The sequence below is a fragment of the Crotalus tigris genome, unplaced genomic scaffold (assembly GCF_016545835.1).
Source record: "Crotalus tigris isolate CLP2741 ecotype Arizona unplaced genomic scaffold, ASM1654583v1 scf7180000020990.9691751010:1144802, whole genome shotgun sequence".
NCBI classification, from domain to species: Eukaryota; Metazoa; Chordata; class Lepidosauria; order Squamata; family Viperidae; genus Crotalus; species Crotalus tigris.
The window spans coordinates 318,260-340,195 of NW_024098300.1; the positions used below are offsets into that span (position 1 = coordinate 318,260).

The 21,936-nt window shown below is 44.9% G+C and overlaps 1 protein-coding gene and 1 long non-coding RNA gene across 4 annotated transcripts; one reads left to right on the forward strand and one right to left on the reverse strand.

Annotated features, from left to right (window-relative positions):
• The first annotated feature begins 1,840 nt into the window (after positions 1-1,840).
• On the forward strand, positions 1,841-13,095 carry LOC120319880. Of its 2 annotated transcripts, none has more exons than XR_005559855.1 (3): positions 1,841-2,131; positions 4,225-4,445; positions 5,714-6,289. It is a non-coding gene; the product is annotated as an uncharacterized LOC120319880 (long non-coding RNA). The 2 variants fall into 2 exon arrangements; XR_005559854.1 differs by lacking the exon at positions 5,714-6,289 and adding an exon at positions 12,850-13,095 and having other exon boundaries at positions 1,843-2,131.
• PRSS16 (serine protease 16) lies at positions 7,920-19,595 on the reverse strand. 2 transcript variants are annotated; one of them, XM_039369192.1, is made up of 13 exons: positions 19,424-19,595; positions 16,193-16,383; positions 15,044-15,143; positions 14,364-14,493; positions 14,089-14,212; positions 13,528-13,605; positions 12,858-12,905; positions 11,889-12,161; positions 11,117-11,258; positions 9,699-9,878; positions 9,195-9,340; positions 8,318-8,383; positions 7,920-8,285 (listed from the first exon to the last, which is right to left on the reverse strand). In XM_039369192.1, the coding sequence occupies exons 1-12, from the start codon at positions 19,488-19,490 to the stop codon at positions 8,333-8,335; spliced, it is 1,530 nt and encodes a 509-aa protein (XP_039225126.1). In that variant the 5' UTR covers positions 19,491-19,595; the 3' UTR covers positions 7,920-8,285; positions 8,318-8,332. The 2 variants fall into 2 exon arrangements, with proteins under 2 accessions (XP_039225126.1, XP_039225125.1); XM_039369191.1 differs by having other exon boundaries at positions 7,920-8,383.
• Between the last annotated feature and the right edge of the window lie 2,341 nt (positions 19,596-21,936).

Genomic DNA, 21,936 nt, shown 5'->3' on the forward strand with positions numbered 1-21,936 from the left:
CACCGGAATCTTGATCATGTGACCATGGGGATGCTAGGACGGTCGTAAATGCGAGGACCAGTCGTAAGTCATTTTTTAGTGCTGTTGTAACTTCAAATGGTCGTTAGAGGAATGGTTGTATGTTTGAGGACTACCAACTCTGAGTGCAAAGTTTCTGTCGCTAAGTGAGACATTTGTTAAGTGAGTTTTGCCCTTTTACAACTTTTCCTGCCACAGTTGTTAAGTGAATCACTGCAGTTGTTAAATCAGTGACATGGTTGTTACGTGAATCTGGCTTCCCCATTGTCAAAAGATCACAAAAGTTGATCACATGACCTCGGGAGGCTGCAACCGTCGTAAATATGAACCCAGTTGCCAAGCTTCCAAATTTCGACCACAGGGATGGTGCAACGTCGTAACGGTGAAAAACTGTCACAAATCACCTTTTTCAGACCTGTGGCAACTTTGAACGGTCACTAAGTGAATCTTGTAAGTCGAGAACTGCCTGTTGGAAAAAAAATCTTCATCGGGGTCCAGTCCAAGCTGGGAATAAACAAAATGAAGTCTGCTTTAGAAAGAAGGTTGCAATTTATTGAAGAGCAGAGCCAGACAGAAAGATGGCTCTGGGAAAGCAGACCACCTGTAGCTGGGAATGGTGGGTTTTTATACCTTCTCGAGCTTTTGTTTGGAGTTCTTCCTGTTTGAGGCTTTGTATTTCCTGTGTCATGTACTTTGACCTGAGTTTGAGTGTACCCTTTGGGTATTGGTGGGTTAATTCTATTATGTCTCCTGTCCTTAGAATTTGGGTAGGGCAGTGGTTCTCAACCTGTGAGTCGGGACCCCATTTGGGGTCGAACGACCATTTCACGGGGGTCGCCAAACAACGCAGTCCACCATTTTTTCCCCCTTTTCCTTAGCTGTGCTACTCCCTTTTATTCTATTGGCTTTTGAAAGCCAATAGAATAGACTCTCTTGAATAGAGTCTGATTCTATTGGCTTTCAAAAGCCAATAGGAATTGTCCAGGCTGTCTCTGCCCTGCTGAGCCTGCCAAAAGTCCCATTCTGCAAACGGTGCTGCACCAGTTGAGTAGTCCTCAACTTACGACCGGTTGGGGGTCGTGGCATTAAAAAGGTTGAGAACCACTGAGGTAGGGGTATGTAGATTTTAGGGATCTTTGTTTTCCTAATTTCTTCAGTTTCTATCTGGAAGGCTCAAACCTTCCTGAATGGATTACTGAATTTGCATTTCTAAAAGCTGGCCTCTGCTGAGTTCTCTGCTTGGGGGAGAGAGGCAGGGGTTGGTTTCTGTCTTTTTTTAAATTATTCCTTTGGGGAAATATATGCTGCCTTTTTAATATTCCCCCAAATATTTCTTTCTCTGGATTCTTCCCACATGCCTCTACATGCACAAAATAAATCAACAAATCTGTCGTTGCATCTTTCTAGCTCTGAACGGACTTGTCCTCCATGCAGATAAAATTATCCCTTTCTTGAACTGCTGGCACCTTGGCATTTGGCGGCCGCCTTGCATTCCTTCCAACCAGCCGTTCCTTTTGTGGTGTGATTCATAACTTCCTCCTTTTACTTCTGAAATTTGTTGCCTGTCGCACAGGACGTTCTTCTCCCCTCGTACAATGCAAGGGTTGTGCCGCTTGGCACTGCCATCCTTCTGTCCTGCAACCTGGGGTGACTCTGCTCTCTCACCTGTGAACTTTGAATTAACTGCCCTGCTGGCAGCCACCGAGTTAGGTGTGGATTTTTGAAGCACACAGAGACATTTTCGGGACAAGCCCTGCAGGTAAACAACCTCCAGGTTCACAGAAAGGTGAGTTAGGGAAGGTTGCTATGAGTAAGTTACCTGCTCAGGTATAATTCCTCCTTTCCTCCCCTCCCCAGTTCGCTTTCAGACCTGGACACCAGGTCTGCCCTTTCTTCCAGAGCTAATTCAAGTCCAAACAGGGCCCTGAATCCAGCTTCTAAAAAAATTAAAATTAAATTAAATTAAATTAAAAACAGTCTTCCAGTTTTGACTACTTTCTCGGAAAACGACTTCTGGTTTTTAGACGGTGCAAATAGCTGGATGTCTCGTCCTGAAGAACTCAATGGGGATGTTCTAAGGTGAGAAGAAAAAGCAAAGAATGGAATTGGGAAGGTAAGTTCTGATGGATCAGTTCTGGGAAGCTTCAGGAAAGCCTGCTCCACAAACTTTGCAGAACACGAAATTAGTAATTTAGTTTCGATTAGGGATTATTTTAGGATCTCAAAGGTGTTTTTTTTTTCTCTCTCTTTCAAAAGGCAACTGGACTAGTTTTATTTGAGAGGGAGACGTTTCACTTCTCATCCACTTCTTACCATTGGGTAAAAAAGCACCTACTGTAGGAGGCAAACTATGACCTGGGTTACTAAGAATCTCCATAGATTGTTTTAGGAATTGTCCTCTTAAAAAAAAAAAACCTCAAAATCAGGATCAAAGTAAGACTGAAATTTACTGGAGGAAGTTCCCTTTAGAAAGGATGGGAAATTGCATTTTTCAAAATAAGGATTTACAGCGCTGTTTTTCCACAGCTATTTTTGCCTCTCTGGGTGGATTTGTTTGGGTTTTTTTGCAGTGGAATAAAAATCAACAGGGAAGGAAATTCAGTATAGAGTTGTTTCAGGCTGTTTTCTCAACCTCCCTCTTCAGCGGTGGCATTTTCAGCTGGTTTTTAAGCCTGCTAAGTTTTATTGCAGATCAACCAAATTTAGATGCTGCTGGCCTTCACGTAAAGTTTGATCTTTCCTCTAAAAAGTCTCTTCCATGCCGTATTCTGCTTAGGCCATGGGGTTTAAAATACCTGAATTATTAGCACCTGCCAATAAGTACGGTAGTCCTCATCTTACGACGAAGATGCAGCCTGGAGTTATGTGACTGTGCCTAAACTTATAAGTTGATTTGTGACAGCTGCTAAACTCGTACCTTTGGGGAGGGGAGGGGGTTGTCATAACTTTGAAGATTTGCTAAGCAACCAGTTGTTAAGCGAGGACTACTTGCAAAGGACATATTTCATCAAGGAAGGGAGCCAGCCAGGGAATTGTGAACTCTCACTACTTGTAACTTAACAACTGAACTTCTCTTAAGATCTACGACACTTTATTTGCATTTAAGGGTGAAAACCTGTCAGAGGTCACTTCAGATGGTCACTTAATGAACTGTTGTAAATAGAGGACTATTGTGTTTGCATTTAAGTCGCTGACTTTTGGGAGTCTCTCGGCAAACAATGAACACTAAACAGCCCATGTACATTTTTTCTGGCCTATATATCAAACTCTTGTTATTCTATTCCATTCCATTCCACTCCACTCCACTCCACTCTGTATTTATTCTATTCTATTCTATTCTATTCTATTCTATTCTATTCTATTCTATTCTATTCTATTCTGTATCTATTCTATTCTGTATCTATTCTGTGTCTATTCTATTCTGTATCTATTCTATTCTGTTCTATTCTGTATCTATTCTGTTCTGTATCTATTCTGTTCTATTCTATTCTATTCTGTTCTGTATCTATTCTGTTCTGTTCTATTATTCTATTCTATTCTAATTCTATTCTTATTCTATTCTGTATCTATTCTATTCTATTCTATTCTAATTCTATTCTATTCTATTCTAATTCTATTCTATTCTGTATCTATTCTATTCTATTCTGTATCTATTCTATTCTGTATCTATTCTGTGTCTATTCTATTCTGTATCTATTCTATTCTGTTCTATTCTGTATCTATTCTATTCTGTTCTATTCTGTATCTATTCTGTTCTGTATCTATTCTATTCTATTCTGTTCTGTATCTATTCTGTTCTGTTCTATTATTCTATTCTATTCTATTCTAATTCTATTCTTATTCTATTCTGTATCTATTCTATTCTATTCTGTATCTGTTCTATTCTATTCTATTATTCTATTCTATTCTGTATCTATTCTAATTCTGTATCTATTCTATTCTGTTCTATTCTGTAATTCTGTTCTGTATCTATTCTATTCTATTCTGTTCTGTATCTATTCTGTTCTGTTCTATTATTCTATTCTATTCTATTCTAATTCTATTCTTATTCTATTCTGTATCTATTCTATTCTATTCTGTTCTGTTCTATTCTATTCTATTCTATTGTATTCTAATTCTATTCTATTCTATTCTAATTCTATTCTTATTCTATTCTGTATCTATTCTATTCTATTCTATTGAAAAAATCCTGCCATCTTTTCTCAGGTTGCATTGAACAAGGAACCCAACCCATCTCCATGGACACCTGGATCAGGGAAGAGGAGGCACCTCTCTTCAAAGGACTGCCCCCCTTACCTAAAGCGTTTTGGGGGGCTCATCTGTCTCAAGAATCTCCACCTGAGATGGCAGAGCAGGACGGGACCAAACCACTAGAGGGGGAGCACATCAGCCTTCATGGAAAAATATCCTGGCTGCAGAGAGAAATGGTGAGGCTCTCCACTTGCTATTTGGGGGGGGGGGAGGGATTAGGCCTGAGAAGGTATGCCCAGTGATGAAGCACCCTCAACTTCTGGTGGCAAGCTGTTCCACTGGTTAACTGTTCTCACTGTTAGGAACTTTCTCCTTAATTCTAGGTTGCTTCTCTCCTTGATTAGTTTCCATCCGTTGCTTCTTGTCCTGCCTTCAGGCGCTTTGGAGAATAAGTTGACCCCCTCCTCTTTTTTGTGGCAGCCCCTTAAATATTGGAAAGCTGCTATCGTGTCTCCCCTAGTCCTTCTTTTCTCTAGACTAGCCATATCCGATTTCTGCAACCGTTCTTCATCTGTTTTTGTCTCCAGGCCTTTAATCGTCTTAGTTGCTCCGCTCTGCAATTTTTCCAAAGTCTTAACATCTTTTTTGTAATGTGGGGACCGAAACTGGATGCCGTATTCCAGGCGTGGTTTTACTAAGGCTTTCTAAAGCGGTACTAATACTTCACATGATTTCGATCCTATGCCTCTGCTTATACAACCAAGGATTGTGTTAGCTTTTTTGGCTGCTGCCAAACACCGCTGGCTCAGGTTTAAGTGATCGTCCACTAGGACTGCAAGGTCCCTTCTCCCAGTTCCTGTTTTTGCCTAGTCTGTACTTGTACCTTTGGTTTTTCCTGCCCAGGTGTAAAACCTTGCTTTTCTCCACATTAAATTTCATTTATTTTATTTCTTCGGGGGGGGGGGGGCAATAAGGCCCATTCTTCAAGTCTGAAACAAAGTGGAAGATAGTAAAGGGACTGTGCCAAATATCCCTATTTTTATCTGTATATATTCCTTATCCAGATTGACAGTTCCCCGCCCCCATCCAGAGATGAACTCCCTAAAAACATCATGGTCCTTGGTAATCATCATCATCATCATCATAAAGTTGGAAGGTACCTTGGAAGTCATCTAGTCCAACCCCCTGCTCAGACAGGAAACCCTATACCATTTCGGACAAATGGCTGTCCAGTCTCTTCTAAAAAACTTCCAGTGTTGGAGCATTCACCGCTTCTGGAGGCAGGTGGTTCCACTGGTTAATTGTTCTAACTGTCAGGAAGTTTCTCCTGAGTTCTAGTTCTCCTTGGTTACTTTCCATCTGTTGCTTCTTGTCCTACCTTCAAGTGTTTTGGAGAATAGCTTGACTCCCTCTTCTTTGGGGCAGCCCCTGAGATATTGGAACCCTGCTATCATGGTGAATAATAAAAGTTGTTCTGTTTGTTAACCACCCCCCTCCCCTCCAGCTGCGTCTACGAAGGAGTGACCTGGGCCTTTTTCGTCAGCTTTACTTCCTTGCCCTGGAAATTCAGGATCTCAGTGAGTTACATCAGGAGATGGTGACCTTCTCAAAGGAGCAGCTGGCAGGAGAAGAAGACCCCAACCATGCTGGAGACAGGAAAGCAACGGGACAGAGCCAGCGTGAAGCTTTTGAACTAACCATCTGAAAGTCTCCAAAGTGCTTTTGGAAGAGGCAACTGGGCTTTCTTGTTTTCCTTCGAAGATGTGTCGCTTCTCATCCGCTGAAGCAGCTTCTGAGACCAGAAGCGAAACGCCTTTAAAGAAAAAACAAGGAAATAAGTCCAGTTGCCTCTTGAGGAAAAGCACTTTTGGGGCAACCAAGACCTTGAAGGACTGAGAATCTCCATCGACATTTAATCCTCTGGAAAAGGCAGCTGCCTCTTTGAACTCGCTGGGCAAAAGGCGACTCCAAGTGATCCACAGGCAGTCCTGGACTTACAACAGTACGTTTAGTGACCATTCAATGTTACAACGGCACTGAAAAAAGTGAGCTTATGACAATTAACCAGTTAACCAATTAACTTAGGACAATTAACCAGTGGAATAGCTTGCTTGCTTCCAGAAATCGTGGGCACTCCATCGTTGGAGGTTTTTAAGAAGAGACTGGACAGTCACTAGTCTGAGATAGTATAGGTTCTCCCATCTGAGTGGAGGGTTGGACTAGATGACCTCCAAGGTCCCTTCCAACTCTGCTATTCTAATTCTGTTCTAATTCTAATTCTATTCTATTCTCTACTCTACTCTACTCTGTATTTATTCTATTCCAGTGATGGTGAACCTTTTAGAGACCGAGTGCCCAAACTGCAATCCAAAACCCACTTATTCATCGTTGGGTGCCGGGTGGGTGTGGCCCATTGACTGGGTGTGGCCAATTGGGGGCGTGGCCCATTGGGTGGGCATGGCTGCGGTGGTAACAGCAGACTGGGTGGGACTAAAAAATACAATAATCAATTCCAACTTTGCGAGATCTTTTTTTTTCCCGTGAGAAGTTGAAATTGACTGATTGATTGAACCTTTTTTTTTTTTTTTTGCATATGGCGGTGGAGGCCTAAAGCGAAAAGGTTTTATAAAACCCAGCTGAAGGCCTAGGACTGGGGCAACGGCACACGTGCCCACAGAGAGGGTTCTGAGTGCCGCCTCTGGCACCCGTGCCATAGGTTTGCCACTACTGTTCTATTCTATTCCATTCCATTCCCATTACATTCTACTCTAATCTATTCTATTCTACTCTACTCTATTCCGTTCTGTATTTATTCTATTCTATTCTATTCTATTCTATTCTATTCTACTCTACTCTACTCTGCTCTGCTCTGCTCTGCTCTGCTCTACTCTATTCTAATTCTATTCTGTTTTTATTCTATTCTATTCAATTACAATCTTTGCAGCATCCCCACGATCATGTGATCAAAATCCAGATGCACGGCCACTGGTTCATACTTACGACTGTTGCAGTGTTCCTAGGTCATCTGATTCCCCTTTTGCTATCTTCTGACAAGCAAAATCAGATTTGCTTAACTGGGTTACTCACTTATCCACTGCAGTGACTCACTTAATACCTGTGGCAAGAAAGGTCGTAAAATGGGGCAAAATTCAACAGATGTCTCACATAACAGAAGTGCCGGGCTCAGTTGTGGCCACTGAAATTTACATGTGTTTATGTATGTGTGAATTCTTCTTTACAGGCTAAATTTGGAAAAACGAGCAAGGGATCCCCAAATTCTCCATCACTATAATTCTATATCATTATTTTGAGGCACTGCAACAGATCCTAGACCAGGGCTAGGCAACCCTGGCTCTTTTATGACTGGTGGACTTCAACTCCCAGAATTCCTCAGCCAGCCGTGCTGAGGGGAAAGGGAGGTTTCCATGCTGAGCCAGGCTGGCTCAGGAATTCTGGGAGTTGAAGTCCACCAGTCATAAAACAGCCAAGGTTGCCTAGATCCTTGCCGGCCTGTCTGTCTGTCCGTCCCCACCGAAATTTCTAAATTTCTTTCTATCCCAAGCGCCACAAGGCCGCTATTTTTTTTAAAAAAAACGGCAAAATTTCCTCTCTGGCCTCCTTTCCTGAGGACTTGTGACTTCACTGGCAAGTGACTTCACAACGATCAGGGTCACCGATTCATCCCCCCACCCCCACCAGCTACGCTTAACTACGGTTTATCAAATTTATTTTTTATTGGTATAAATGTATGTTATGTCCCAAGAGGCCGGGTTCACATGATTCAAAGGAAGGCTTCGTGCCGCAGGCTGAGTCAGCCGAGATCAATGGGCCTCATCAAATCTTCCTTTTAAAAAAATGTGCAATTGGGAAGCAGTGCGTTAAAAAAAAAACAATGTTAAAAAGCAAGCCACAGTGGCGAAAGAGGTAGCTTTGATGTGTGGCGAAAGGATTTTGTGAAAGTCTGTATGTGAAAAGGAATCCAAACAGCTTTGCTTCGTGTCTCTAGCTACACAAAATGCTCCCCAGCGTTTTTCTTTCTTTCTTTCTTTCTTTCTTTCTTTCTTTCTTTCTTTCTTTCTTTCTTTCTTTCTTTCTTTCTTTCTTTCTTGGGTACGCAGATGTTTCAATGATTTTTTGCTAAATCCAGCCATTTCCCAACCCAGGAGGTAATTTGCTAAAGAAAGAAAGAAAGATAAAAAACAAATTTTATTAACTTCAAAGAAGCATTAGTTTGTATTCTCAGCTGCTTTTTTGCCCGTCTTCGGTTCTTACTTGTTTCTTCCGTTATTCGCTCTATTTTTGTAAATAAGGCTGTGAAATATATTGAATACTCCTTAGTAATAGTAGTAAAGTTGGAAGGGACCTTGGAGGTCATCTAGTCCAACCCCCTGCTCGGGCAGGAAACCCTACACCATTTCGGACAAATGGCTGTCCAGTCTCTTCTTAAAAACTTCCTTCTTCCTCTTTTGCCCAAAACAACAACCCTGTGAGATGGCTTGGGCCGAGAGTGATTGGCCCAAACCCACCTGGCTTTCATACCTAAGGCAGGACTAGAACTCACACTCTCCTGGTGATTGGCCCAAAGTCACCCAGCAGATTCTCACGTCTAAGGCAGAACTAGAACTCACCGTCTCCTGGTGATTGGCCCAAAGTCAGCCAGACGGCTTTTGTGCCTAAGGCAGGACTAGAACTCACTGTCTCCTGGTGAGTGGCCCAAAGTCACCCAGCTGGCTTTCATGCTTAAAGTAGAACTAAAACTCTCAGCCTCCCAGTTTCTAGCCATTTGAATAACTTGTTACTTATTTTTATTTGGAAAAGGTTCACGTTGCCTCAATTTGATGGGTGCGCCTCACAAGGGTCTAGATTTCGGGCTGATTATTTATTTATTTTGTTCATTTATGATCCCACCCGCTGCATTTTCCACCCACCCCCCCAGATCCACCCCCCCTCCATCTGTTTGCTTCAGCCTCTTTCGCCAGTCTCACCTTTCTGGCCTGGATGAGGGGCCAAGGGTCGCTGGCTGAGGGTGAATTCATGTTGGCACAGTGTGAAGTGCCATTGATTAAAATGGCCGGTTCTGAAGCGGACTCGTTCGTGAGGACGCTCAGCACATGCCAAGGATCAATGTCGCCTACGAAAGATGGGAAAAGAAAGTGAACAAAAGGAAGAAATCTGATGATGCTACCTAATTAGGGTAATGCATGAAAACAAGCCAGCTCAGAGAGCACCAAGGACCTCTCGTGTCAACCCTGAACTACCAATATTCTCCGTTATTAGAGAGCCAATGTGTTTTCCATTCTCAGAAAAATAAAATCCACTCTAGATCAAGTTTGGCCGCTGCTAACTTCACATCCATCTCGGTGTCCATGATTTGTCAGAAGGGTTTTTCAACCTTCTTAGGATTTCCTAGTGGTCTCCTCTCCTAACGTTCAGCTGTTCCCACTTAGCTTTTTAAAAGCAGAGGTCGCCGGTGGCGGCCATCCTCATACCGTTAACGAAAAGGATTTGGCTGGCTTTGGGATGGTCGGCCCCATAATAGTCATTGGTGAAAGACACGGCTTCGCTCACGTTGCGATAGGAGATGTTGAAGACTTGAGCGCAGATATCTAACTGGTAGGCCAAGTTCATTCGGGGAGAGAAGGGGCAGTGTGAGTCCTCGCAGGTCTGGTCTAAAATGGGAGGAAAAGCAGTTTTGAAATGAGATTTACCATGCAGATGCACTAACAGAGGGATAGAATAAGATCCAGCAAAGTGTTAATGCCACTTTATAAGGCCTTGGTAAAGCCACACTTGGAATATTGCATCCAATTTTGGTCACCACAATATAAAAAAGAGGTTGAGACTCTAGAAAGAGTGCAGAGAAGAGCAACAAAGATGATCAGTGGACTGGAGGCTGAAACATATAAAGAACGGTTGCTGGAATTGGGTAGGTCTAGTTTAATGAAAAGAAGGACTAGGAGGTGACATGATAGTGTTCCAATATTTGGGGGGCTGCCCTAAAGAAGAGGGAATTAAGCTATTCTCCAAAGCACCTGAAGGCAGGACAAGAAGCAACGGATGGAAACTAATCAAGGAGAGAAGCAACCTAAAACTAAGGAGAAATTTCCTGACAGTGAGAACAATTAATTAATGGAACAGCGTCCCTCCAAAAGTTGTGGGAAGGTTTTAAAGAAGAGATTGGACAGCCATTTGTCTGAAACGGTGTATAGGGTTTCCTGCTTCAACAGTGGGTTGGACTAGAACTGTGGTGGCGAAGCTATGGCACGTGTGCCACAGGTGGCACTCAGAGCCCTCTCTGTGGGCAAGCACGCCATGGCCCCAGTCCTAGGCCTTCAGCTGGGTTTTATAAAACCTTTTCGCTTTAGGCCTCCGCCACCGTGTCCAAAAAAAAAAAGGTTCAATCAATCAATTTCAACTTCTCATGGGGAAAAAAAAAGATCTTGCAAAGTTGGAATTGATTGATTGAACTTTTTAGTCCCACCCAGTCTGCCGTTACCACCGCAGCCACGCGCACCCAATGGGCCATGCCCATCCAGTTGGCCACACCCACCCAGTTTGCCACGTCCCCAGCACCCGACGATACATAAGTGGGTTTTGGGTTGCAGTTTGGGCACTCGGTCTCTAAAAGGTTCGCCGTCACTGGACTAGAAGACCTCGACGGTCCTATCCAACTCTGCTATTCTGAACCTCATTTACTGTCCTTGCAAAAAAACAAGCAAAAAAGCAAAATATTGCTTCGTGGTTCAAGATCAACCTCCAGCTCTTTCAGGGGAGGGGAGAGAGGAGGGGGCAGACATAGCACATTGGAAGCAGACTTTTCTGCTGAACTTTGAGGAGCTCAAATAGGATGGCGAAGGATAGCAAGAAAGGATGAGAAAAGGTCAGCATTCTTTGACTGCTCACTTACAATAGCCAAATTCCGTGCAGGTCTGGAAGCACCACTGTCGTATACCTATACCCGACGTCCCAATACTGGTATTGCGTAATTCCTCTAGAATTTCCTCGTGAGAGTTCTCCAAACAGGACATGCCGTTTTGCTCTAGAATTAGCTACCCCAAACAAGATAAACAAATATCCTGGTTACTTAAGGCCTGTTGGAACTCTGCCTCTTCTGCCTATCCCATAGGAACTGGCGAATTCGGCACGCTCCGGGTTTATTTATTTCATTGGCATCCCGCCTTGTTTATTTGTACAAATAATTGAAGGGGGAGAATGTATCCCCACCACACTTTCCTCTTCCTCTTTTCCACACAACCACAATCCTGTGAGCGGGAGTGGGCTGAGAGTGACTCGCCGAAAGTCACCCAGCTGGCTTTCATGGCTAAGGTGGGACTAGAATTCCCAGTCTCCTGATGACTGGCCCGGGATCACCCAGCTGGCTTTAAGGTGAGACTAGAACTCCCAGTCTCCTGGTGACTGGCTCAGGATCATCCAGCTGGCTTTCATGGCTAAGGCGGGACTAGAACTCCCTGTCTCCTGGTGACTGGCCCAGAATTACCCAGCTGGCTTTCATGGCTAAGGCGGGACTAGAACTTCCAGTCTCCTGGTTTCTAGCCTGGTGCCTAGAGCTAGCTGGGTCTCACCACCGGCACTCATCACTGGTTCCATTGGGATCACCAGTCAGGAACCTGGGCAGGGCCTTCTCTGTGGTGTCTCCCTCAGAAAAACAAATGCCTTACGAGGTTGATGACAATGAGTCTCCGATACGGGGAGCCGATGCTGCTGTTGGTCATGATGCTGCAGATGTTTCTCACGCTGCTCCACAGGATTATGGCATTGTTGTACTGCACAACTCCCATGAAGATGTCGGCCAGGTTGGTGACCAACGCTTGGCAGTCCCTGTCCCCTTGCAAAGGGCTACAGGAGTGAAAATCTATGCCGAGTTTTGCCAGCCACCCGGCACGCACCATGCTGTCCACGGAAGAGAAGGCCTCTCTCACTCTTTGCAGGCACTGTGGGAGAAAGCAGAGAAGCCCCACCCTCAACCAGAGTTAGGAGGGTCCTTGGAAGTAGGGGGACATTCAGACTTAGGGAGCAGGAACTCCAGATTTGTAGCACAGTGGGAAAACGCACGTGGAGTTAAGAGGGGGGAAAAATTGAGATCCACACACTGTCAAGCATGCATTGCTTAATGGTGAGTTCCTAGATATGTTTGGGTTCAGGAAGTATGTGAAGCCATTGTGCTGAGGTCTGGGTTCTGGGTTCAAAGGGGGTTCTGTGGTTGGAGGACAAGGCTTCAACACCACATGCACCCTCTTGTTAATTTGGACGTTCCTGCAAATACCCCTTTTGGAATTGCATGTGTGAATGCAATTAAGGGAGTCTGGTCTCAGTTTCCTTCCTTCAATCCTTTCTTCCTTCCATCCTCCCTGCCTCTATTCTTATTTTCCCTCCTCTCTCCTTCCCTTTTCCTTCCTTCTTTTATATGCTGCCTATCTCCCCAATAGAATAATTCCTTCCTTCCTTCCCTCTTCCCTTTCCTTCCTTCCTTCCTTCCTTCCTCCCTTCCTTCCTTCCTTCCTTCCTTCCTTCCTTCCTTCCTTCCTTCCTGTACTTTATTTTCTTTTTCCTTAAATTTGTATCGTTCTTACTTTACAACCCTTTTTTAAATGATTTTCTTTTTAAAATGTTCTTTTAAAGGAACTGACCTCTGTGGAACCTCCGACCACTGGATTTGAGAGGCTCGCAGCGACAACCTAAAGAAATGGAAGTGAAAGGAAAAATGACATTGATGGGATCTCTCCAACGGGTGACCCAGCTTCTTTCTAAAACATTGCAGCCTCAATCTGGAGTGAAAGGTTTCACAACAGACTTTCCCTGGCCACAGTGGTTAACCATTGTGTTAAAAAAAAAAAAGATGAGAACTAAATTTGTGCAGGAACCACACTGCTTTCCTTCTCTCTTTTTTCCCTCCTACAAAGCGGAAAACCCCGATTTTATTTCCTTTCATGAAATATGTAGGCAAATCTTTCACGGTGCAAGCAACACCCAGCTCAGCGTTTAAGCTTAAAACGTGTGGATTTCAACTCCCAGAATTCTCCAGCTAGTGTTGCTGGCTGGGGAATTCTGGGAGTTGAAGTCCACCCATCTTAAATTGGCCAAGACAAAAACAGCTACATAGAGAACTAAATGCTTGTGCTTGCTTTTTTTCCTCCTCTCTCTCTTCCAATTTAGAAAACTCCATTTTTTTTTTTTGCCTTTCTTTTTAGCAAATTCGGTAAACAAATCTGTCTGCTTCTTTGTGATGAGCTGGGTTTAATCTCCCAATGATCGTCTCGAAATTCAGAGGTCATTTTGGCACCCCGGGCAAAAGCTGACCTTGTTGTAGCCTGTGAAATCCATCTCGGCTCGAACTGGAGCAGAAGAGGCGACGGCAGCAAAAACCAGGTGGGGAAACTGCAAGGAAGGAAGGAAGGAAGGTCCACAAAGGAACAAAAAAATATTTTCCCTGTAGGATTATGGGGCCTTTGGTAAGGGAAGAGAGGTGGCCTTCAAACTAACTTGGTTTCTCTGGCCCTTGACATCCATTAAGCCCTGTTTCTGATATGCAGAAGAAAGCATTAAGGTGCCCCCCGCTTCAATACTCCAATTTTTGCAAGAGTCTGGTTCCCTACAGCTAGTCCTTGCTTTCCAGATCCTTGTTGTTAGTTGCGAAGTTGTGTCTGACTCATCGCGACCCCATGGACAACGTTCCTCCAGGCCTTCCTGTCCTCTACCATCTTCTGGAGTCCCTTTAAGCTCACGCCTCCTGCTTCAGTGACTCCATCCAGCCACCTCCTTCTCTGTCGTCCCCTTCTTCTCTTGCCCTCCATCTTTCCCAGCATCAGGCCCTTCTCCAGTGAGTCCTTCCTTCTCATTAGGTGGCTATTCCAATCCTACCTTAAGCCTAAACCAGGCAGCCAATGAACCAGGATATGAGCCTCCAAAGCAAATCCAGGTGTGATTCGCTCTCAAGTTGTACTTCTGAGTGATAAAATGGCGGAAGGCAACCAGATCAGACAGACTGAAAGGAAGAAGGTTGAAGTCCTCATAGCTCACATCTTAAAAGTTGCTAACAGTGTTGGCAAACACTGGTCTAAACGGTCTAGTAAATTCCAGAATGAGGATGTTGCCCACCCCCTCAAGTGAAAATTGGTAGATTTGGAGCCACTTACGCTTGCTGGCTAGACAAGAACTGAAGATTTTCATCCTGCAAACTATCAGGGTTAAGGCTGGTCCCATAGAAGCGATGCTCCAAAGACACCACCATGGCTTTGTACTTCTCAGCTAAATCTACGTGATGTCCTGAAATCAGAATAAAATGCAACTGGGTGATGGACGATCCAGAGGGAGGAGGGAGGAGGGAGGAGGGAGGAGGGAGGAGGGAGGAGGAGGAGAAGAAGAAGAAGAAGAGGAGGAGGAGGAGGAGGAGGAGGAGGAGGAGGAAAAACTGAGGGTCCATGGTTCTGAGTTTGGTGGTTTTCTTGCAAACATTTCATTACCCAACTACGTAACGTCATCAGTGACAAAAGAGTGGGGAGCGAGGAAGAGGAGAACTGGGCACAAGAAGAGGTCTTTTCTTCCCACACCCCAGGTAACTCTATGATGATTCTGTGAGGCTTCTCCTGTATGAGGCCTCTTCTCTATCGGGCAGTAAGGAGCTCTGCAGGGAAGGAGTCAAAAGAGTCAAGATGGCGGCCACAATGAGATGATGAAGTTTGCAGAGCCGGGACTCTGGGCATTTTCCCAGCTGCCCATCCCAGCTTCTCTCCTTCCCAGCGAGAGGAAGCCAAGCTGAACGCTGCTCTCCGGAGCGTGGCCTCGTGGTTGCCACCGCTCAGCCCGACTCACTTACCGGTCAACACGGAGAACGGCGAGAGGGTGGATTCTCCGCCAATGTAGAGGAAAATGGGGCCGGTGGGACGTTGCCACAATTGCTCATTAACCCAGTAGCGCTGAATTTCGGAAAGAAAGACGGAAGAAAACCAATTCAATATAAAATCAGAAGTGGGTATGTCTAGTTTAACGAAGAGAAGGACAAGGGGGGACATGATAGCAGTGTTCCAATATCTCAGGGGCTGCCATAAAGAAGAGGGAATTAAGCTATTTTCCAAAGCACCCGAAGGCAGGACAAGAAGCAACGGGTGGAAACTAATCAAGGAGAGAAGCAACCTAGAACTAAGGAGAAACTTCCTGACAGTGAGAACAATTAACCAGTGGAACAGCCTGCCTCCAGAAGCAGTAAATGCTCCAACACTGGAAGTTTTTAAGAAGAGACTGGACAGCCATTTGTCCGAAATGGTGTAGGGTTTCCTGCCCAAGCAGGGGGTTGGACTAGATGACCTCCAAGGTCCCTTCCAACTTTACTATTATTATTATTATTATTATTATTATTATTATTATTATTATTATTATTATTATTATTAAGAAAAGCCACAAGGTTGAGACTTAAGAGCGGGGCACTGTTCAAATTTGCATCCGATACAGCGGGGGGAGTCCAAAACTTAGCAATTTTAAGATTTGTTGACTCCCAGAATTCCCCATTCAGCATGCGATTAAATTTTAAGATGTGTGGACTCCAACTCCCAGAATTGTGCTGGCTAGGGAATTCTGGGAGTTGAAAATCCACATATCTTAACATTTAATAACACACTGAATGGGGAATTCTGGGAGTTGAAAATCCACACATCTTAACATTCAATAGCACAATGGCTGGGGAATTCTGGGAGTTGAAAATCCACATACTGTATCTTAACACTTAATAGCACAATGGCTGAGGAATTCTGGGAGTTGAAAATCCACACATCTTAACATTTAATAGCACACTGAATGGGGAATTCTGGGAGTTGAAAGTCCACACCTCTTAACATTCAATAGCACAATGGCTGGGGAATTCTGGGAGCGGAGGTCCACTCTTCTTAAATCGGCCACGGTTGAGAAACACCACCAGGGCAGGGCCGACCTGCATGTGTACCGCTGTCCATTCTCAAGTGCCATTTTTCACCTGGTTAAACAGACGTCTGTCCTGCCGGTTGAAGTGGTCCAGAGGCTGGAGGATGCGCCCCTCCTCAACTGGGATCCTGTTTAGCATTGCTGGTCTTTGGCTGTGCAGCTGCCAGCGAATCTGGACTTCTTTCACAGCTTGTTTCTCCCGCTGCTGCTCAACATGCTGGCGGAAGAGCCAGAAAAGTTTGCCTAAAAAAGAGGGAAAAAATAAAGGATTAAAAAAAAAAACTTTCCACAATGCTTCAGTAAACTCAAGGTGGTTTCCAGTTGGATGCAATGGCTGGCTTGTTTGAACCCTGTCTCTTAGCCACGTTAGCTGGGAAATTACCTTTCTGAATTAGCTGACCTTATCCCACGCTTGTTCAATGAATAACTATACGGGCGGTACTCAGTTTACAACCGCAGCTGAGCCCAATTCCTGTGGCTAAGCAAGCCCCATTTGATGACTTTTCTTGTCACCGTTAAGTGAAACACTGCAGCTGGTAAGTTAGAAACACAGGTGTTAAGTGAATTTGGCTTCCCCATTGACTCGGTGTGTCAGAAGGTCGCAAAAGGGGATCATGTGACCCCAGGACACGGCAACCATCATAAATATGAGTCAATTGCCCTCAATTTATTTCAAAACTTGGGAAAAATTTTATCGAAGGTTAAAGACAGGTTCGAATATGAACAGAACTTAAAATATTGAATTTTAAAATTGAATAGAATAAGCGATAGATCTTTAACTCAGTTTTATTTTTTCTTCGATTAATAACATCTGTATTACTAGTGACTTTAAATACTAATGGTGACGATTAGAATTAGTTGAGTTATTAAGAATGAATAACTATTTAGAAGAATTTTACTTATTTAATCAAATTTTAGTGATATGATTATAGTCAATTCTACCTTTATAATTGTTTAGTATTATATGAATTATGTTTATTTAACATTTAGATCCGGACGGTAGCTTGTTTGTTAAAGCTTGGGATTATTATGGGGAGTCGCCCCATTAGTGTAGCTACCTTTATCCTACCCCAAATTCCTATTCCCATTCCCCCTATACCCGTTTTGACCTTATCTTTTCCTTACCTATACAAAATCTAATAAAATGTTTCTAAAAATAAATAAATAAATAAATATGAGTCAATTGGCAAAGCGATTGGATTTTGATCACAGGTCCATGGGGATGCTGCAACAGCAAAAAGCGGTCCAAGTCTCTTTTTTCAGCGCCGTTATACCGTCCAACAGTCACCAAAGCCACTGTTGTAAGTCAAGGACTATCTATAGCAGTGGTTCTCAACCTGTGGGTCGGGACCCCATTTGGGGTCGAACGACCATTTGACAGGGGTCACCAAACAACACAGTCTGCCACTTTCCCCCCCACCTTTTCCTTAGCTGTGCTCCTCCCTTTTATTCTATTGGCTTTTGAAAGCCAATCGAATAGACTCTCTTGAATAGAGTCTAATTCTATTGGCTTTCAAAAGCCAATAGGAATTGTCCAGGCTGTCTCTGCCCTATTGAGCCCGCCAAAAGTCCCATTCTGCAAACGGTGCTGCACCAGTTGAGTAGTCCTTGACTTACGACCGGTTGAGTAGTCCTTGACTTACGACCGGTTGGGGGGTCGCGGCATTAAAAAGGTTGGGCATTCAGGATGTGCAGGCTTAGTTACATTTGCCTCTGGCGAGCCGCCAACTTTAGGCATCCATCCCGTTGCGTCTTTCTGCATCCCCGGGAATCAATCCTTTCTCCAATTACAAGCAGCTTTTTTTTTGTAGTTACAAGAAACTTCCCAGAAAATTACAAGCCATTTTTACAAGAAGTTCCTTGCTTTCTTGAAGAGGCAAGAAGACACTCTTTTAAAGCTGTTCCTGGCAGAAGTGAAACCGAGCAAAGACAACTCGTTCCGGCTTCTTAATTTCTCAGAAGCTGGAGACAGCAAAAAAAGGCTGTCACAAGGGACCCCATTTCCTGAAAACGACTCAGAAATTTTAGCAGCCACAATCATTTTTTTTTCCCTCTGGCTACTGGGCAAAATAAACCCAAAATACTTGGAGAGGAAATCCCAGATAGATTTGTGCACAAATAAATGCAGAATATATCGCGCAGAAATCAATGCCGGGCCCACTGTGCAGGGAAAAATTCAGAATATATAGCCAGTCCTCAAGTTACGACGATTGGGTTGGTTTAGTGACCGTTTGACGTTTACAAGAGCACTGAAAAATGTGACTTATGGCCGTTTCTCAAACGGCTGCTTGAAGCATCCCCAGAGTCATGTGATCAAAATTCGGATACTTGGCAACTGACTCGTATTTACGACGGTTGCAGCATCCCCTGGGGTCACGTGATCCCCTTTGGTGGCCTCCTGAATAGCAAAATCAATGGGGGAGCCAGATTCATTTAACAACCCTGTTGTTAAGTTAACAACCGCAGTGATTTGCTAAAGCAACTGTGGGAAGGGAGGTCGTAAAACGGGGCAAAACTGACGTAAGTAATATCTCAGCAACAGGAATCTTGGGCTCAGCTGCAGTCGTAAGTCGAGGGTTCCCTATATTCTGCAGAAATAAATTCAGAATAAACTGCGCCACACAACTTTACTCAAATGTCCCAGATGAGGTCTTTGCACAAACCTCACCAGGACTGACTACCAAGGAGCCAATAACCTCCAACTAACCAAAGAGTCGAAATGTCAGGCAAAAGGCATCCCAGCTGCAGGGTAACACCTTCAGAGGCAGGAGCAGTCTACCCTAATCACACACCACACAGCAGGAGGGAACAGAGGGCGCTTTTACAACTGCAAAACTGAGCCTCCCCTTGCTGGTGCATTCTACCACTGAATCTCACCTGGTGGGGCAAGGTCTGTAATTAAGCAGGCTGGAAATGGAGGAGCCTCTGCTTTTCAAACTAGAAAGCCTGAGCCTCCCCCTGCAGGCGCACTCTACCACTGAATATCACTTGATGGGCAGGGGCTGTAATTTAGCATGCTGGAAGCGGTTTTACCACCACAAAACTGAGCCTCCTTTGCTGGTACACTCTACCACTGAGTATCATCTGGCTGGGAAGGGGCTGTGATTAAGAATGCTGACCCCATCTCCTCCTTTAACCCCCCCCTCCAATACCGAACTGGCCCCTGTGGGAAACCGGAACCTGCTCGTCCCCACCAGAAGCCAGCAAACGGAGAGGAGAAAGGAGGCCACCCGGTAATCCGAGCGGCCGTTTTTTTTTCCCACCAAGAGACTTCCAAACTCACCTGCGTGAGCAAAAGCGAGCAGGGCAACCAACAGGAGCCCGCAGGAGAGACGGAACCGAGGCAGCATCTTCCAACCCAGCCCGGAGCCGAAGAAAACGAGATCCGGAGCAGAAAGCGAAACGAAGCAAAGCGAAGCAAAACTTAAGCGCTCGCCCCAGCAAGAAAAAGCCGCGCTCACATGACCGGCGGCCCCTCCCCGCCTCTTGGCCCTCCCCACTTTGCAGAGGGACGGGCTAGGGGGCGTGTGTGTGTGTGTGTGTGTGTGTATGCTAGGGAACATGGGGTGTGTGTGTGTGTGGACATGCTAGGGGGGCAAGGGATGTGTGTGTGGTCATGCTAGGGGGCAAGGGATGTGTGTATGTGTGTGTACGTGTTAAGGAAGCAAGGGGTGTGTACGTATGTGTGGGCGCGCTAGGGGGCTCTGTGTGTGTGTGTGTGTGTGTGAAGGGATGTGTGTGTGGACATGCTAGGGAACATGGGGTGTGTGTGTGTGTGGACATGCTAGGGGGGCAAGGGATATGTGTGTGTGGTCATGCTAGGGGGCAAGGGATGTGTGTATGTGTGTGTACGTGTTAAGGAAGCAAGGGGTGTGTACGTATGTGTGGGCGCGCTAGGGGGCTCTGTGTGTGTGTGTGTGTGTGTGTGTGAAGGGATGTGTGTGTGGACATGCTAGGGAACATGGGGTGTGTGTGTGTGTGTGGACATGCTAGGGGGGCAAGGGATATGTGTGTGTGGTCATGCTAGGGGGCAAGGGATGTGTGTATGTGTGTGTACGTGTTAAGGAAGCAAGGGGTGTGTACGTATGTGTGGGCGCGCTAGGGGGCTCTGTGTGTGTGTGTGTGTGTGTGTGTGTGAAGGGATGTGTGTGTGGACATGCTAGGGAACGTGTGTGTGTGTGTGTGTGGACATGCTAGGGGAGCAAGGAATATGTGTGTGTGGTCATGCCAGGGGGCAAGGGATGTGTGTGTGTACGTGCTAAGGAAGTAATGGGTGTGTATGTATGTGTGGGCGCGCTAGGGGGCTCTGTGTGTGTGTATGTGTGTATACACACACGTGCCTTTGCTTGCTTGCTTGCTTGCTTTTCCCGCACCGGGTCTGCTGCGTTTGCACAAACGACAACCCCCCCCCCCCGTCTGCTAAAAGCCGACCAGCTGAGCTCATATAATGCGCGACCCCCCCCCCAGGAGGCATGTGATGGTTTTACGTGATGGCGTGGATGAAGTCACTCTGGGATTTCCAGCACCCACCTGTGTGGCTCGTACTCGAGTCGGGTGCGTCGTGCGAACGGGGCCGCTGACTCGGATTTCCAACTCCTTTTCTCTTTGCAACCCGGCGCCCCCTCCCCCCAGCTCCCCTGATTTCCTTGCCCCGCAAAACTTAAGCCGGGCCCCGCCCGCTTTGTTTCTCACGGGCTGGAGTTTCCCGAGGGGCAAAGCAGAATAACAAAAGAGTTTAAAGGGACCCTGGAGGTCTTCTAGTCCAACCCCCTGCTCGAGCAGGAGAATCTGTACGACTCCGGGACAAATGGTAGTTCCGTCTCTTTAAAAAAAATCTCCAGGGATGGAGGACCCACGACAACAAAATTAATCAGAAAAAATCAAGCCGTGAGAAAAAGGTTAGCCACGTCAGAGAAAACCACGTTCACACGCTCAGCCGCTGATCTTTAGTAAAAGGCGAACCTTTTCCACGACCTGAAGACTGCAGAGAAAAATCTCGGTTCCTCGTTCCGCGAAGTCAGAAAACTTTCTCACCGCCAGGGGGCAGCAGCGTCGCGGCGGTAAACCCCCGCTAAGGATCGCTGATGGGGATGTCGAATATTTATTATTATTATTATTATTATTATTATTATTATTATTATTATTATTATTATTATTATTATTATTATTATTATCATCATCATCATCATCATCATCATCATCATCATCGTTTTGTTATTTCAATTTATGGGCCACCACCTCCAGTGAACTCTGGATGGCGAGCAAAAGGATAAACTCTGACACATCAAATTTAGAGGCGCCCTAAAAAAGACTGCTTTATGCAGTGGAGGTGACCCCTCCCCAAGGCGAGAAAGGGGTGGGGGCTTCCAAACAGGGTTTCCTACAAACCACCCAGATTTGCATTCAAATAAGCCCCGATTTGGCCCAGAGAACTCAGACAGCAAACACAACTCCCCAATCAATCAGTTTTAAACTAGGTTAGTTGATCTATTTGATGCATAATTTATTATATTTATGTGGTCTACTATCTTATATAGTGATGTATCCTATACATATATATACATATATACACATGTACACACACTGTACATACATACGTATGTCATGTATGTATGCATATCATCCTTCACTATTGATACAGCCGTAAATTGGGTGGCTGCCTAAATTTAATCCATAAATATCCAAAGAGACTACGGACGGCTATACAATATAAATTACATTTTAAGGTAAAAAAGTCTAAAAACTCAGACAGGGATGGACAAACCCAGATCTGGGGTTTAAAAAACCCAGCTCTGA

What these genes read in the sequence shown, in the direction of transcription:
- PRSS16 (XM_039369192.1), bottom strand. Translation starts at nt 19,490, where the DNA reads ATGCTGCCTCGGTTCCGTCTCTCCTGCGGGCTCCTGTTGGTTGCCCTG. An exon ending in ATTTCACAGGCTACAACAAG is followed by an intron (nt 12,906 to 13,527) that starts GTCAGCTTTTGC and finishes CCATTTCTTTAG; the next exon opens with GTTGTCGCTGCGAGCCTCTC. An exon ending in CTGCACGGAATTTGGCTATT is followed by an intron (nt 9,879 to 11,116) that starts GTAAGTGAGCAG and finishes CTCCCATTTTAG; the next exon opens with ACCAGACCTGCGAGGACTCA.